Raw genomic sequence first — 17771 nt, 5'->3', positions numbered from 1 at the left:
CTTGCAGCAGGGCCCCGGGGAGCAGAGTGGTAATGGGGGAGGGGCCACTGCTGAAGCTTGCCCCAGGGCCACAGGGCCCCTTGAACCAGCCCTGTTCATCATCATAGCCAGGGTTGCTCGTAAACTACGCCAGCGTGAATCTACGCATCGTAGTACGCAACTACGCATCGTAGGTCGTAGGCGAAGTTTAAGAACTACACTTACGCATTTCCGCGTAGTCGTAGTCCCGCTATGCGTAGCTTCGCCCGCTACGCATAGTTGACGTATGTATTGCGAAGTCAACTACGCGTGCGGTAACTGCATTTGTATGGGTCATTGCGCATGTGCAGAAATTTTATTGCCCTTTATACGCATACAATTCCGCATTGGATGTTGGAATGTATGCTTAAATTAGTTTGTGTATGCGCATGGTTAGCAGATTATTGCAGAAATTTTTCCGCATAAGGGCATAAGCGGTCGCATCAACTACGCTACGCAATACGTGAAGCTTGCGTATTTTAATGCGTAGTCTACGGTATGCTAACGTAGCGAAGTGGCTGATTTCGGAGCCGTAGATTGCGAAGCGGATTTGCGTAAAAATACGCGTAGTTCCAGCGTAGCGAAGTTGGCTGCCTACGACCATCCCTGATCATAGCAAATCAGGACCTTACAAATCTATCAGCTGATCAAACTGATCACACGCTTCTCCATGAGTTCTCCTAAGCAGGGCTATCCCCCTAATAACTAATGTTAACGGATCCTATTGCTTTGGATAGAATCTGTGAAAATCCTTTCGCATCCATTCCTTTTTGTTTTCAGTGCCAGTGTGATTTTTTTCTTTTTCAGGGCAGTTTGTCAGAGCAATTATCCATCTTGTAATGCAGTGTATATAATACAGGGCTTTACAGTGTACTGCAGGCTCAGGGCAGACTGCATGTTTGGGTTTCCAACTCCGCAGTTTGCTGCTTACAAACTGAAACGCTTATGCCCACGTGACCATAGGAGAGCGTACACACAGCAGGTAGCAGCCTAGCAGCTAATCGGTGAAAGGAAATAAGGTGAAAAAGCGTGTGTTTTCAGCTATCTGTGTAAACCTCCTGGAGGCCCAGGACACACTAAAAATCGCAACGTGTAAGCGCTAGTGCTTTGTGTCAGCTTTTTGGTAGCAATTTGAGCTCCGTTTTCTGGCAGTTAAAGTGGACCCAAATTAAAAATACAAGATTTCAGAAATAAAATGTATTTTCTAAATTATAATAATAAATAGCAGCCTTTTTTTCAGTTGCATTATGACAAATATAAAATATTTTACATATATTGGAGGAACCCCTCCCTTCCTTTCAAATTGCCGGCCAAAATCCGGCAAACTGGTGGAGTAGATGGTGTCCGGCAATGAAGGAATTGCTAATGGCTGCCCCCTGTATAACCCTAGTTATGAAAAGAGAAGGGTGAAAAGCATACACTGAAATGCTCATAGGTTTGAAGAAGTGTTTATTTATCTTTGTATGTGTTAGAGTGGTGCAACTAAATATTTTTAATTAAAAAAAATGTTTGGTTTGGGTCCGCTTTAAGCTGACTCATATACTGACAAAATGCTGCATGTCCTTCGTTTGCGATTTCCAAAATCGCAAGCGCTCTAGTGTGCTCTACATCAGAGACTTACACTAGCAAAGCAAAGCAAAAACGCGCCCAATCTCGTTCTAGTGTGTCCCAGGCCTAAGGCCGCTTTTTACACCATGTCTAGAATCTAAAAAGGGCATTTGCGGAATATGCTGCTCAGCGTGCAGCCGAACAGCATCTCTGTACAAGTAAAAGCCATCTGACATGATCAAGAATGATTGATTGGAATTAGTGAGGAGCACAAATTTCGTATCAAAATTCGCAATTACAATGTGAAATCGTAATGCGAAATTTTGGAAAAATCGTAATTAATTTAGTTTCTTATTTTAATTATTTTTAATTTCTTATTGTAATCATACATCATTTTGCATATTTTCTGCTTAATTTTGTGGCGACTTCAGCAATTAATAACAAAGCTCCCATATGCGCTGTTCCCACTAAAACTGCTACATATGTTAAGGAGAATAATGGGGTACAAGTCCTAAACTAATGTCCAGCGCTGCGTAATGTGTTGGCGCTTTATAAGTACAATAAATAAATAAATAATAAATAATACAAGTCAAGATTTTTTCAAAAAGACCTTGCTGTTTTTTGAAAAAGTCAATTTTGAAAATGCAAAGGAAAAATGTTTTTTAAACTTATTTTTCTGCGTTTAAAAATCATATTTAAAATCAATTTTCTCAAAAACTACAAGGTCTTTTTGAGAAAAAAAATTTTTTTGTCTTGTACCTTAAGATATGTAGCAATTTTAGTGATGCTAGCAGGCATGGGGGCTTTGCGATTCACCGCTAAAATTGGCACAAAATGACGCAAAATTACGAATGATTACACAAAATCAATTGAATTTACAAGTAATTAGGCCTGGTTCACATTAGTGTTTTTTTTTCGGATCGGAATCGGAACGTATACTGTACAAACGGAACGGATGTGAAAGGATCCAATGTTAACCCATGGATCCATTCACATGCGTCCGTTGGTACGGATACGTTCCGGTCCCTGCTTCTAAAAATTGCTGCAGGCCCTAATTTTCCAGACCGTTCTGTCCAGCGGAACAGATCCGGACGAAAAATGCTGCAGCATTGGGGCAATGGAAAATGGAACGTTTCGTCACACTAGTGAAGAAACGGACTGTTCCACGGAGGATGGGGGCATGTGCCAACGCGAACCTGAGCGGCGGGAGGGTGAGGGAGGGTGCAGCAGCCGGGCGGGTGGGTGAGGGAGGGTAAAATACATACCTAATGCTCTGTAGCAGCCGGCGGTAGAGACTTCCGTCTTCTTCTGCATCATGTGACTACATGAAGCGTCATGTGACTAGTCACATGACGCGCTGTGTAGTCACAGCGGAAGAAGAGGAAGCCTCTACCGGCTGCTACAGAGCATTAGGTATGTCTTTGCTGCCGAAATTGAGTGAAAACTGATCCGATCGATCATTGATCAGATCCGTTTTCTCTTTCCATTTTGAAATGTGAACAGAGCCATCCAGATCTGGTGAAGCGGAGACCGGATCCCGCTTACCAGACCCGTTTGGCTCAAAAACGCATGTGAACCGGGCCTTACGTATGGGCATAACTGTGAAAATGTACACGAAATTTCACATCATCGTTATTAGCTGATGATGATCTTCACTATTTGGAATGACTGCAATTGAAAATGAGTCTTAGTTTTACGACTGTGTTAACTTTGGAGTGGCAAAAAGAAAATGCTACCCTGTTTATCAGTTTCCCAGATGCTACTGCTGAACTCCAAATGTTCTGTATGTGTAAATTTCTGCTCAACAAGAGATGGAAGTAGCAAAAGCCAAATAAAAGACAGGGACTGCGTATCAATTACATAGCAGCTGATAAATTTACAAAGCTGCCAATTAGTTGACTGGTAACTGCTGGCTTTGATCCCGCCAATGTCACTTGAGATTCCTGTCTGACTAAAATGTACGCATCCTGCAAAATTCTTGCTGTCACACTTTATACAGGTGTAAACCGAAATGGGATGGTCGTAGTCAGTCAACTTCGCTACGCTAGAACTACGCGTAGTTTTTCGCAATTACGCTTCGCCAAACTACGGCTTTGAAATCAAATATTCGCTTCGTATGTATTTCGTAGACTACGCGTTAAAATACGCAATTACGCGTAGTGCGAAGCGTAGTGTATGCGGATGCTTATGCCCGCATGCAGAAAATTTTACGCATTAATTCCTCTTTAAATGCTTATACCGGGAACTCTTTCTGTGTACATTTCCCCTTTCCAACGCGTAAATTTGTAAGCATACAATCGTACGCGAAAAATTAGACGCGAGTAACACATTCGTAGTTCACTACGCAATACACATGTTAACTACGCATAATGGGCATAAGCTACACGTATCGGTACTTCGCTACGCGTAAATTCTTCACCTGCAAACTACGATGCGCAGATGCGAACTAAAATGCGTAAATTCGCACTGGCGTAGTTTCTGCTCATCCCTGATGCTCATGCAAGATGGCTACAGACAGGAAGGGCTGAGTGCAGTGATATGACAGGTGAATATTAATATCTGAAGCCATGTGAGGTGGCGTAGTGCATAGCACACTCGCCTTGCAGTGCTGGGTCCCAGGTTCAAATCCCAGCCAGGGCGCTATCTGCATGGAGTTTGTATGTCCTCCCAGTGTCTGTGTGGGTTCCTCCCATGCCCCCAAAACATACTAATAAGTTAATTGGTTTCCCCCTAAAATTGGCTCTAGACTATGATGGACATATGACTAGGGTTGGAATTAGATTGTGAGCCCCTCCGAGGGACAGTTAAAGAGGAACTCCAGTGAAAATAACATAATAAAAAAGTGCTGAATTTTTACAATAATTATGTATAAATTATTTAGTCAGTGTTTGCCCATTGTAAAATCTTTCCTTTCCCTGATTTACTTTCTGAAAATTATCAAATGGTGATATTTTTACTGCTGGCAGGTGATGTCAGTGGAAGGAGCTGCTGCTTGCTATTTTAGCAGTTGGAAACAGCTGTTATTTCCCACAATGCAACAAGGCTCTCCCAGTGCGATGTCAGGACCATGATCCTGACATCACACTGTGGGAGGGGTTTCAACACAATATCAGCCATACAGAGCCCCCTGATGATCCGTTTGAGAAAAGGGAAAAGGGGGTTACAAGACTATGTACTAAGTTTAAGTTACAAGACTATATACTATTAGAAGCCCGCCTGTTTAAAAAACGGGCGCTAGGGCTTGCCCGCAACCCCTCTCCCCCACAACGCCCAATTGATCAGCTAGCAAACGCGCGCATTGCCGAGAGGCGCACACGCTTGCACAACGCACACACGTCCGCCCACTTCACTCGTCCTTCTGTGCTGTCCCAAGTAGACAGAGGCGCTAAGCTTCTACTGAGAACATATGAGTTGATTGTACTCCAATGTTATTGCCTGATGAAGTGGGATGTGCCCACGAAACACGTTGCATCTATCCAAAGTATGTAAATAAATCACTTTTGTTGGATTAAGCAACATGTTTCTGTGTCTATTTTGAGGAGGTAAGTCCACCACTTACCCCCCATTGTTCTCTTTTAAAACATTTTATCCTACTTTTATACTTTTGGTGCCTCTGTACAACTGTACAATAAGTGTGCTGTCCCAAGTCCGCCTACGTGCTGTGCATGCACGCTGGCCAAAACGCACGGACACAGGAGGACGCAGGGACACAGGGAGATTGTTATACAGGACTCCAGTGTGCACACCCCATGTCGTTTTGTGATGTGACATGTTTAAGCCACACCAACGAACAAGCCACAAACAAGCACATTGTACCACTACTCACTGCTTCCCCCAGAAGCTGCTTGCTATCGTCCTTCTTCCCCTCTTCGTTGAATACTACATATTTCTCAGTTACAGTCGAGGAATGTGTCTGTACAGCACTTATGCCCTTACATGTTACTCTAACCATCCACACGTGATCATTAAGGGTGACAGTTATTCTTGAAGCAGGTAATTTGGGCATCCACGGCTATGGAAGCAGGTAAAATGGGTAACGCATATTAGACCTCAATGCAAGTATTCTGCAGTAGAAGGTATTGGTGGAATAAGAATTAGCCATCGCCCGATTGTAGAGTAATGGTAATTTTACAGATAATCAACTATCAGCTTTCACTGGCACCAAAATTACCACAACTCCCATTTAAAAGTGCGTGCTATTGTGCGTGTGTACGCTCCTTGACTGAAATTTAATGCGGGAGATAAGACGGGTGGAGAAAAAGAAAAGATACAGAAATAGATACACAAACAGTTTGTTCTCTCTGTGTCTATGTGTGTTTCCTCCGGGCACTTTGTTTTTCTCCCACAACCCAAAAACATAAAGATAAATTAATTAGCTTCCCTCTAAAATTGGCCCATACACTACATGATACATACAGCGGGTTGCAAAAGTACTCGGCCCCCTTGAAGTTAGCCACATTTTGTCACATTACTGCCACAAACATGCATCAATTTTATTGGAATTCCATAAGCTACTATAACGAATGGTCATGAATGATAGATAATAACATGGAACCGCTCCCTGGAATCTCTGTCGGGAGGCTTTTCAGTCCCCATTTTCCAGGTCGAGAGGATCCTTACATTATACAATTATAATGTCATGATGCAACAGAGCAACACCAAATGAACAGATATGTGTAGATGTATGGTATCTCCATACACTAACATATATTCATTACCTAATCAACACACATGGACCTATTTTTGTTTTGTTCTATAATTATCATTTATAACTAAGTTACTGCGCAACTAGTTCGAGACGAATAAACATAAGTTGTTAACACAGATTACTGCAAATACGCATGTTCTATGCATTATTACTTAATGTTTATTATTGTTTATTATGCTGTTTACTAGTTCATCTATACACAATGTATGGGTCTGTATATACCCAATGTTAGGTTCACTGCTTCACTAAGCTTACTAAATGTCATTACTGTGACTGTATTTCCTTTGAAAATCCTTAATAAAAAACTATTGAAACTGGAATTCCATGTGAAAGACCAATACAAAGTGGTGTACATGTGAGAAGTGGATCGAAAATCATACATCATTCCAAACATTTTTTACAAATAAATAACTGCAAAGTGGTGTGTGCATAATTATTCAGCCCCCCTGAGTCAATACTTTGTAGAACCACCTTTTGCTGCAATTACAGCTGCCAGTCTTTTAGGGTATGTCTCTACCAGCTTTGCACATCTAGAGCCTGAAATCCTTGCCCTTTCTTCTTTGCAAAACAGCTCCAGCTCAGTCAGATTAGATGGACAGCGTTTGTGAACAGCAGTTTTCAGATCTTGCCACAGATTCACGATTGGATTTAGATCTGGACTTTGACTGGGCCATTCTAACACAATAATATGTTTTGTTTTAAACCATTCCATTGTTGCCCTGGCTTTATGTTTAGGGTCATTGTCCTGCTGGAAGGTGAACCTCCGCCCCAGTCTCAAGTCTTTCGCAGTCTCCAAGAGGTTTTCTTCCAAGTTTGCACTGTATTTGGCTCCATCTATCTTCCCATCAACTCTGACCAGCTTCCCTGTCCCTGCTGAAGAGATGCACTCCCCGAGCATGATGCTGCCACCACCATATTTGACAGTGGGGATGGTGTGTTCAGTGATGTGCAGTGTTAGTTTTCCGCCACACATAGCGTTTTCCATTTTGGCCAAAAAGTTCCATTTTGGTCTCATCTGACCAGAGCACCTTCTTCCACATGTAGTAAGAATTGGTTAGCACTCCAGCTTCTCAAGTGAGCAAGTATTCTATTCTTCAATCATGTGTCAACACAAGGTTAACAATTGTTTCGGGGCCAGCAAGGGTCCCCTTCATCAGAACAGTGCAGACAAACAGTCTGCACTGTTCTGATGAAGGGGACCCTTGCTGGCCCCGAAACAATTGTTAAACTTGTTTGACACATGATTGAAGAATAGAATACTTGCTCACTTGAGAAGCTGGAGTGCTAACCAATTCTTACTACTTTTGGACTGTTTTCTGGATGCTGCTAACATCCATGGTTATGCACCCGCACTACGGTAAGGTGTGCCTCTCCCCACCGTCTACTTTGCACCTTCTTCCACATGATTGCTGTGTCCCCCACATGGCTTGTGGCAAACTGCAAACGGGATTTCTTATGCTTTTCTGTTAACAATGCCTTTCTTCTTGCCACTCTTCCGCCACACATAGCGTTTTGCATTTTGGCCAAAAAGTTTCATTTTGGTCTCATCTGACCAGAGCACCTTCTTCCACATGATTGCTGTGTCCCCCACATGGCTTGTGGCAAACTGCAAACGGGACTTCTTATGCTTTCTGTTAACAATGCCTTTCTTCTTGCCACTCTTCCATAAAGGCCAACTTTGTACAGTGCATGACTAATAGTTGTCCTATGGACAGAGTCTCCCACCTGAGCTGTAGATCTCTGCAGCTCGTCCAGAGTCACCATGGGCCTCTTGACTGCATTTTTGATCAGCGCTCTCCTTGTTAGGCCTGTGAGTTTAGGTGGATGGCCTTGTCTTGGTAGGTTTACAGTTGTGCCATACTTCTTCCATTTCTGAATGATCGCTTGAACAGTGGGACTCCGTGGGATGTTCAAGGCTTTGGAAATCTTTTTGTAGCCTAAGCCTGCTTTAAATTTCTCAATAACCTTATCCCTGACCTGTCTGGTGTTTTCTTTGGACTTCATGGTGTTGTTGCTCCCAAGATTCTCTTAGACAACCTCTGAGACCGTCACAGAGCAGCTGTATTTGTACTGACATTAGATTACACACAGGTGTACTCTATTTAGTCATTAGCACTCGTCAGGCAATGTCTATGGGCAACTGACTGCACTCAGATCAAAGGGGGCTGAATAATTATGCACGCACCACTTTTCAGTTATTTATTTGTAAAAAATGTTTGGAATCATGAATGATTTTCGTTCCACTTCTCATGTGTACACCACTTTGTATTGGTCTGTCACGTGGAATTCCAATAACATTGATTCATGTTTGTAGCAGTAATGTGACAAAATGTGGAAAACTTCAAAGGGGCTGAATACTTTTGCAACCCACTGTACATAGACATGTGACTATGGTAGGGATTAGATTGTGAGCCCCTCTGAGGGACAGCTAAGTGACAACACAATATACTCTGTACAGCGCTGCGGAAGATGTCAGCGCTATAAATAATAAATAATAATGATAGATAAATAGATAGAAAGATAGATAGATAGATAGATAGATAGATAGACAGACAAGGTAGACAGGTAGCCAGGCACATTTGTGTAATGTAAATACAGTTGCATACTCTCACAGCTCAGATGTTGGTACAGGGGTGGTCTGTGAGCCAGGCTGGCTTATTGTGTTCTTGTAGTGCTGGGATACGGTGGAATTAGACGTGTTCCCTTTAGGGTCAGTGTAGGGGTTGTTGTTATTTTTTTCTCTACTGCAATGATTCATTTGCCTCAGTGCTTTCCAGAGAACATTTAAAAAAGGTTGTGTCACTAAACTGTCCCTCACTGGGGCTCACAAGCCAATACTCCTGCCACAGCGTAAGAACAATCCTGATTGCAAACCAACTAGGCTAGGAGTGCCCATTAGATAAATTGCGATCTACTGGTATATCGCAAAGAACTTCTTGGTAGATCCTAAACCCACTAAATTTTCCATTCTGTGTATACAAGTGTGCTCCTAAAATTGTACATAGGTAGATCATTTTGACTTGCTAATTTTTCAAAGTAGCTCACAAGCCAAAAAAGTGTGGGCACCTCTGAACTAGGCTATATCCACACTATTAAAGATGTTTTTGCACAATAGTTTCATAGTGTTCAAAAGTCCTATACACTTCTGGTGCACCACCGCACTGCACCACAGGCCATGTGATTTGACCCATAGACTTACATTGCCCTGCGGTAGCAGTGCGGTAAAATGCCGCAACGCCCCAGTGTGAACGGGGCCTCACTCTCCCCTCTCCATAAGACAGGACAAGCAGCTTAGCAACAGACGAGCAGCGTTAAACTGTCACCCAAAACAATCACTGCCAATCATTTTGGGCATTATCTAAAGGTGTGTACTTTGCTTTGGGGAAAGAGTAGAGCTTTGACTTCAGAGTAGATTTAACTGATGCTGGAATTTTGGGAGAAGTTAGTGTGGAATCTGAAGGTGTTAATCCATCTCAAGTCAAACAAAATACACATACCACTTAAACATAGCCAGCAAACACTGAGCTATGAAAGCATGCTGTATGCACATCCTAATGTATACCCCATTGTGTGCATGTCAACAGACAGAGACAAGAGTGACAGAAATGGATGGATGGAGATGGATGGATAGCCTGCAGACACATATAGGCTGATAGACACATAGCGGACTTGTAAATGCTAATATCAACTAAACACCCCAATAACCAAAACCAGATCACAACAACAGCAAGCTATAGGCTGCAGCAAACAGATAATTATGTCACCGCTGCTCAGCAGTGAAAGTCAGGGACTTTTCCAGGGATTAACGATTCCAGGGACAAATCTTCCAAAGCAGGGACAAGAAAGGTTATTAAAGTGTAATCCTGTTAGATTAAAAAAACACACACATAAATTAACCCCACTGGGATTACCAGTCTTCAGCCCACAGGGAGTCCCTACTGGAGTTCAGGAGAGAGAGGTGGGGGTCCCTGCTGGAGAGAGAGGTGGGGGTCCCTGCTGCTGGAGTTCAGGAGAGAGAGGTGGGGGTCGCTGCTGGAGTTCAGGATAGATTGGTGGGGGTCCCTGCTGGAGTTCAGGAGAGAGAGGGGGGGGGGTTCCTGCTGGAGTTCAGGAGAGAGAGGTGGGGGTCCCTGCTGGAGAGAGGTGAGGGTCCCACTCCCTGCTGGAGTTCAGGAGAGAGGGGTGGGGGGTCCCTGCTGGAGGGAGAGGTGGGGGTCCCTGCTGGAGTTCAGGAGAGAGAGGTGGGGGTCCCTGCTGGAGTTCAGGAGAGAGAGGTGGGGGTCCCTGCTGGAGTTCAGGAGAGAGAGGTGGGGGTCCCTGCTGGAGTTCAGGAGAGAGAGGTGGGGGTCCCTGCTGGAGTTCAGGGGAGAGAGGGGGGTCCCTGCTGGAGAAAGGTGGGGGTCCCTGCTGGAGTTCAGGAGAGAGAGTTGAGGGGGTCCCTGCTGCTGGAGTTCAGGAGGGAGAGGTGGGGGTCCCTGCTGCTGGAGTTCAGGAGAGAGAGGTGGGGGTCCCTGTTGGAGTTCAGGAGAGAGAGGTGGGGGTCCCTGCTGGAGTTCAGGAGAGAGAGGTGGGGGTCCCTGTTGGAGTTCAGGAGAGAGAGGTAGGGGTCCCTGCTGGAGAGAGGTGGGGGTTCCTGCTAGAGTTCAGGAGAGAGAGGTGGGGGTCCCTGCTGGAGTTCAGGAGAGAGAGGTGGGGGTCCCTGCTGGAGAGAGGTGGGGGTCCCTGCTGGAGTTCAGGAGAGAGAGGTGGGGGTCCCTGCTGGAGAGAGGTGGGGGTTCCTGCTGGAGTTCAGGAGAGAGAGGTGGGGGTCCCTGCTGGAGTTCAGGGGAGAGAGGTGGGGGTCCCTGCTGGAGAGAGGTGGGGGTCCCTGCTGGAGTTCAGGAGAGAGAGGTGGGGGTCCCTGCTGGAGTTCAGGAGAGAGAGGTAGGGGTCCCTGCTGGAGAGAGGTGGGGGTCCCTGCTGGAGTTCAGGAGAGAGAGGTGGGAGTCCCTGTTGGAGTTCAGGAGAGAGAGGTAGGGATCCCTGCTGGAGAGAGGTGGGGTCTCTGTTGGAGTTCAGGAGAGAGAGGTGGGAGTCCCTGCTGGAGTTCAGGAGAGAGAGGTGGGAGTCCCTGCTGGAGTTCAGGAGAGAGAGGTAGGGATCCCTGCTGGAGAGAGGTGGGGTCCCTGCTGGAGTTCAGGAGAGAGAGGTGGGGGTCCCTGCTGCTGGAGAGAGTCCCTGCTGCTTAAGTTCAGGAGAGAGCGGAGGAGGTCCCGGTACCTGTGCAGAGTGTGGCGGTTCCCAGCAGTAGCAGCAGCAGAGCGGTGGTCCGGGGCAGGGGAAGCAGCCCGGTGGTCGGCATGGTTCACTGGCATCTGCCCCAACTGAGTGCCCTCCGCGGGTGGAAGAGGCGAGCTGGGGCACAGGAGGCTCGGGCAGCGCGGACTGGAGCCACTTTCCAAGCTGTGTGATCACATCCCGAGAACTCCGCCTCCAGCCTGCTGTCACTTACTGTCCCCTGTCACATGGGAGCCTGCCTGTCACTTCTGTCACTGCACGCTGCTAGCAGGAGCAGCACCTCTCTTACCTGCACAGGCACTATCACAGCAACACACACATCATTATAAGAGTCGTAATAATAATAACAGTAGTACTGATAATATCATACTGGAAACATCAATACAGACATATTCTTAATAGTAAATGTATGTTTAATGACAGCAGTAATAATAATAACAACAACCTTAAAAAATATATAATAGTACATAAGCAATGATAATACTGGAAACATCTATACAGTAATATGAATAATAGTAAATCGATGTTGTTAGCCTTATCACCACAATATGTCTCAAGGTTCTATAGAATACAAATAATAACCATTTTATCAGGCATATGTTTCTTGGTACATTCAATGCAATTTTACATCAGATTGATGGTTGAAACGATTGTTTGTAACAGGTCGATCTGATGACCGATCTTTTTTTTTAAATCAATTTTGTGTAGAAGTGATCAGAAATTCGATAAGAAAAACCATCGGAGATCAGATCGGACTTATAAAGTCTGTAATATAAAGTCTCATCTGCACGGTACAATTTTCCGTCAGATCGACGGATCTATTAGATAATTTCCAACCACAAAATTGATCAGAAACAATTTGAACGTCTACACATGATGCAATTTCTTATTAAGATCACCGGTCAATCTGATGGAAAACTGTACCGTGTAGATGAGGCTTTAGATTCGACCGTCAATCTGATGGAAAATTGCATTGTGTGTAGGCATGATACTGGATACAATATACAGTCCAACAGCAAATCATGAAAGAAGGGCGCAAGAGCCCTTACGGAAAAATGCCACCATAGGCTCCTAATATAAAAGGCATGATTTGCAGCAAAGAAGGTAAACTGGTATCCACAATTTGCATATCCGCTTGCCTCAGCGCCCACGATTCTATCGGGCACCTCCAGATGCTGAAATGTACCTTCTTTGCAGGAAATGGCGGCTTTGCAGTGGCGCTTCCATACACCCAAATTTACTCTCTTTGCCACAAATTGTGACTCTGTGGGGGGTTACGGTTTATGCACGGGGGAGGGGGGGGTTAGGCGCCACCATGAGAGGTTAGGCGCCACCAGGGGGGGTAAGGTTAGGCACCATCAGGGGGGTAAGGGCGAGGTAGCACGAGGGGTTGGGGTTAAGCACCATCAGGGGGGTTAGGGTGACGCATCACCTATGGGGGTTGGGGCTAGGTGCCACCAGGAGGGGTTAGGGTGAGGCGCCGCCAAGTAAGGTTGGGGTTAGGAGTCGGTAGAGGGAGGGCCCAAGAAACGGCCCTGAATAGGATCCTGAGGCTTCCCTCTCTTTTATCTCCTTTTGTACCTGAGCTTCAGCTTTGGTACACTTTAAAGCATGTTAACATTTAAAATACATACATATAAGATGTACATTTGCCTTGGCGTAAAACAAGCTATAAATGACCTTTCCCCTCTGTTGTTGTCCCTTACAGTAAATTCTGACAGATCTGATTTTGGATTAGTCCATCTGCTCATGGGGGTTTCTCAGTATTTCTTTGATTCTTTACAAAAAACACACTCCCTGGATAGGATGTATACAAAGATGCCAGCAGGTTTCCCAAATCAGGAGAAAAGTAATTTATAGCTCATTTTACTTTGGGACAAATGTACATTTTATACATATTCATACATGTCTTTTAAAGCACTGCTTCGATGAAAAATTGTAAAATGTAATATATAGTACATGCCAATATATAGTACATGCCTATAATAAATTTCGTTACACTGTATATAGTACAATGCACTATAACTTACTTTTTCCTTTGTCGCTGCCACCTATAGTAGATTGTAAAAATCTGACACGTCTTGGACTAGTTCATCTCCTCATGTGGGTGGGTTCTAAAGTTTTGCTTTATTTATAAAAGCACTTACTGAACGGCACTAGCTCAGTCCAACTGCCAAATTAGTGTTCAAACGAGTAGGGATGCTTGCCGACACCTCTGTATAAATATTGTAAAGATTAAGGCTACTTGCACACCAAGACATTGCATTAGGTGCTACGTTAATGTCGCATAACGTGCACCTAACGCAAGGCCTGGTGCTCTTCGATGTGGACGTCAGAGTGAGCCGCGTTGTGCAGCTCACTCTGGTGTCCGTGATGCCGTGATGCGTACTCTTGGACGCATGCGGCATCACGTGGTCCCGCCCAGCCAATCGCCGCACAGAGCGGCCGCACCAGGAAGTAAACACTGCACGTCACAACGTGCAGTGAATATTAATTAGCCATGTGCCTGGCCGCTCTCTGCTCCTTCCCAACCTGACTGAGCATGTGCAAACAGTCTAACGCGGCTTAGCCGCGGAGAAAGCACAGCATGCAGCACTTTCGGGAGAACGTGCAGCATTACATGTAACGCAACGTGGGCAGTGTGAACAGCCCACTTGTGTTACATTGCTGTGCGTTGGGGGAGCGTTACAGGCTGCACTAACGTGCGCCTGTAACGTCCCTGTGTGTAAGCAGCCTAAAGGAAAAACTGAGAATCCCCCACAAGGAGATGAACTAGTCTAAAACCAGATCTTTGGGCTGGTGCACACCGAGCGGCTTTTTGGGCGTTTTCAGATCCGCTTGCGGCTGCGGATCTGCTTGGTCAATGTATCTCAATGGGGTGGTGCACACCAGAGCGGCAGGCGTTTTGCAGAAACGAAAAATGCCTGGGTGAGGCATTTTTTGGATTGCGGATGCGTTTCTGCCTCAATGTTAAGTATAGGAAAAACGCAAACTGCTCTGAAAAACGGCACTTCAGAGCGGTTTTGCAGGCGTTTTTGTTACAGAAGCTGTTCAGTAACAGCTTTACTGTAACAATATATGAAATCTACTATACTGAAAACCGCAGCAGCAATCCGCAAAACGCTAGCAAAACGCCTCATAAAAATAAAAAAAAGCGTTTAAAAATCTGCTAGCATTTTGCGGATCTGCTAGCGGGTTTTGGTGTGCACCAGCCCTTTCAGATTTTGACTACCTACAATAAGTGACAGCGACATAGGAACAAAAAAATAATAATTTATTGAGCATTTTATCTGGGAGCTAATGATTATTACAACTCATTCACATACTTTATAGAGGTGATCATTACCAAGAGCACCAAAAAGAAAGCTAATACAGTGGTTTAAGGATGTCCCCCAATTAGGGATGATCAAAGAGATGCACATTCGTCAGAGTTGATGCAAATTTATGTACATTTTTATGCAAATGTATGCAGTTTAAAAATGGTTAAATTCATTGGTCCTATTTCAGGCTGCATATATTTGCATAAAAATGTGCATAATTCCGGAAGTATTTTCATCTCATTGATCATCCCTACCCCCAATGGAATCCTCTGTTCCGGTGCCCTGTAGCAGTTGCAACTCTGCATCCCCTATTGTTACACCACTGTCTGGGAGAAAAGTATGTCTTGTATGCATGTATTTACATGTATATTACAATGTTTCTAGATCGTGGTCTTTTAGGCCCCTTTTACACTATTGTGTTGTGGAACTCTCCCACTGCCACTCCCACATCGCAGTGGCCATTAGTCTCTATGAGACCAGCTACAGTACCCGCAGTGCCACATAATGCAACAAAAATGCTTCAAACCGTTGACCTCTTAGGTGAACTCGAGGTCTCTAGGGTACTATCTGTGTGGTTCCTTGGCACAACCCTCACCAACGATCAGAAATGAGGGCAGAACACAAATTCAGAAGAAATCTCAGCAGAGGTTGTTCTTCCTGCATCAACTGAAAAAAATTGGCATGCCGCGGGAGCTGCCGACCAGCTTCTATACCGCCACCATAGAATCCATCCTTTGCTCCTCAGTCATTGTCTGGAATGCTGGTGCGACAGCAAGTGACAGGTATAAGCTGCAGAGAGTCATTACAGATGCGGAGAGGCTCATCAGATCCCCGCTGCCACCTCTCGATCTCCTTGCACTCTGCTAGGATGAAGAAGAGGGCTACTAGAATCTATCGCGTGTCGCAATCGCTATTTTGATCACCTCCTATTGGGTCGCCGCTATAGAGCTATCCCATCCAAAACCACCCCGGGGAGACTGGCTTGGAGTGGAGCTGCGGCGAGGGGCACAGAGGCTTCTGGGGGCTGGAGAAACCCCAGGTAAGTAAATCTGAATTCCCAAATGTATCCTTCAGGGCCCTTTCACACTGAGGTGATGCTGTATTTTTACCGCACCCCACTGCCGGGCAATGAAAGTCTATGGAGACTTTCATACTGCCACATTACGGTACAGCGTGACGTGACGGAAGTGCGACGGAAGTAACGTTTTCGCCTCATCCCCTACGCTGGTCCAGAACTACATTAACACGTGGCTTCTGCAGAGATCTGTGTTGGCCCGGAAGTCATGTTAGTCTATGGGACACAGGGATTTTTAAAAAATTACAATACGCTTCCTTGAACTTCTGCATACCCCGAAGCAGGAAGTGACTGCAAGCACATGTTACTTCCTGCTTGGCCCAATGCCAGATAGGGAATACCATGTAGTAACGCGGTATTCCCCCGAAGGCTTGTCTTTGGTCACCAGTTTGCAGTGTGGAACCGGCTTCAAGGAACCCCATAAAGCCATAAACTGAAAGGTTTGTGCCTTAGCTAAATTGCCCTTGAAGCTTCTCAACATGTCCCTACTGTTGTGACATGCATCTCATTCCCTCTTTTTCTTTGCTGCAGGCGGTTGCTGTAGCTGCTTTATGGAGAAGAGAAAAAATAAACAGAATATTTACCTATATATACCTATAGATTGTGATAGTGTTCAGATTCAGGACCTATCGAATTCCTAAACATTTCAGGGCTGGTTCACACGGCAAGAGCTTTTTCTAAGCACTTGCGACTCTAAAAGCTCTTGCTAATGTCATGCTATGTGTGTGTTCTCACCTGAGCAATCTGATTTTCCAAAAATCCCCTATAGCATTGCATTAGCAAGAGCTTTCCAAATCACTAGCGCTTAAAAAGCTCTTGTAGAGTGAACCAGTACTCAGTTCGGCCAAACAGGCCTCAAACTGGACAGGGGCCTAATTGAACCATACTTCTTATGATATACCCATTTCAATAATGCTGGCATTGGTACTGATCTTATTTAAAATTTAGAGAAACCGAGAGCCCAGTATGGTGTAGTATGTTATGCAAAAATAAAGTAAAGATAATTAGTGAGAAGAGTATACTCACAAGCGTGGGTTACCACATAGGCAACCACTGTATAGGCAGGTGAGGAGATTAGACCTGTCCTCACTCAGGGATAAGAAGTCGCTCTCTGTAGATCAGAAAAAGGGGTAGATCACCCCTCCACCAGGGGTGGACACGATATAGCAGTAGGAGAACAGAGGCGCCAGCAGGATAAAGCCTTTAAAATTTGCTTGGAGGAAGTGGTGGACTTACCTCCATAAAGCAGACACGAAAGACTGTCTGAATAGTAGCAATCACATTTATTATATAGTACCTCAAAAAGTGCAGTGCAACGCGTTTCGCAGGCCAAGCCCGCTTCATCAGGCAATAAACGTGGGGACAAAACAGAATTTCGGCAATAGCAGGTGTAGCACCTTGGTACTGATCTTGTTTTTACTGTTCCATTACCCTTACAGAGGAAGTAATTACAGTAGGGTTATGAAAGGCTCTTGCAGACAGATCATGTTTAGTAAGAAAACCTAAAAGTACTAGTAATGTTTAGTCCGTGTTTCCTAGAAGTTAGGCAGGGGTCACACTTGTCTGTCAGATTTCTGCATGTGTTTTCTGCACGTGTTTTCTGCACATCATGTGTGTCTCCATTTAAGAAAACGCTCACCATTTTTTCACAGAAGCAAATGTAATTGATAGGGAAAATTCACACAGTGCTGCACTGCTGTCAGGCTTTTTTTCTGCATGAGAAAAAACATATTCAAGTGTGTACTACACTAGCCCAATAATATTGGTTATGTATTCCTATGCAGAAAACGCAAATAAAAAGTGTGACCCCCCCGCCTGAATCAGC

The 17771-nt window shown here is 44.8% G+C and overlaps 1 protein-coding gene across 1 annotated transcript in view; it reads right to left on the bottom strand.

The window, feature by feature from the left end:
• ACVR1C (activin A receptor type 1C) overlaps positions 1-11701 on the bottom strand; it is a 168542-nt gene extending 156841 nt beyond the window's left edge. Inside the window, exon 1 of the mRNA XM_068245750.1 lies at positions 11534-11701. Within this exon, the coding sequence (XP_068101851.1) occupies positions 11534-11615 (82 nt within the window). The 5' untranslated portion in view covers positions 11616-11701. The remainder of the gene's footprint in view (positions 1-11533) is intronic.
• Positions 11702-17771: the final 6070 nt, after the last annotated feature.

The sequence above is a fragment of the Hyperolius riggenbachi genome, chromosome 7, assembly GCF_040937935.1.
Source record: "Hyperolius riggenbachi isolate aHypRig1 chromosome 7, aHypRig1.pri, whole genome shotgun sequence".
Classification (NCBI taxonomy): Eukaryota; Metazoa; Chordata; class Amphibia; order Anura; family Hyperoliidae; genus Hyperolius; species Hyperolius riggenbachi.
The sequence above is the reverse complement of the archived record's forward strand: the minus strand, read 5'-3'. Positions and strand labels throughout refer to the sequence as shown.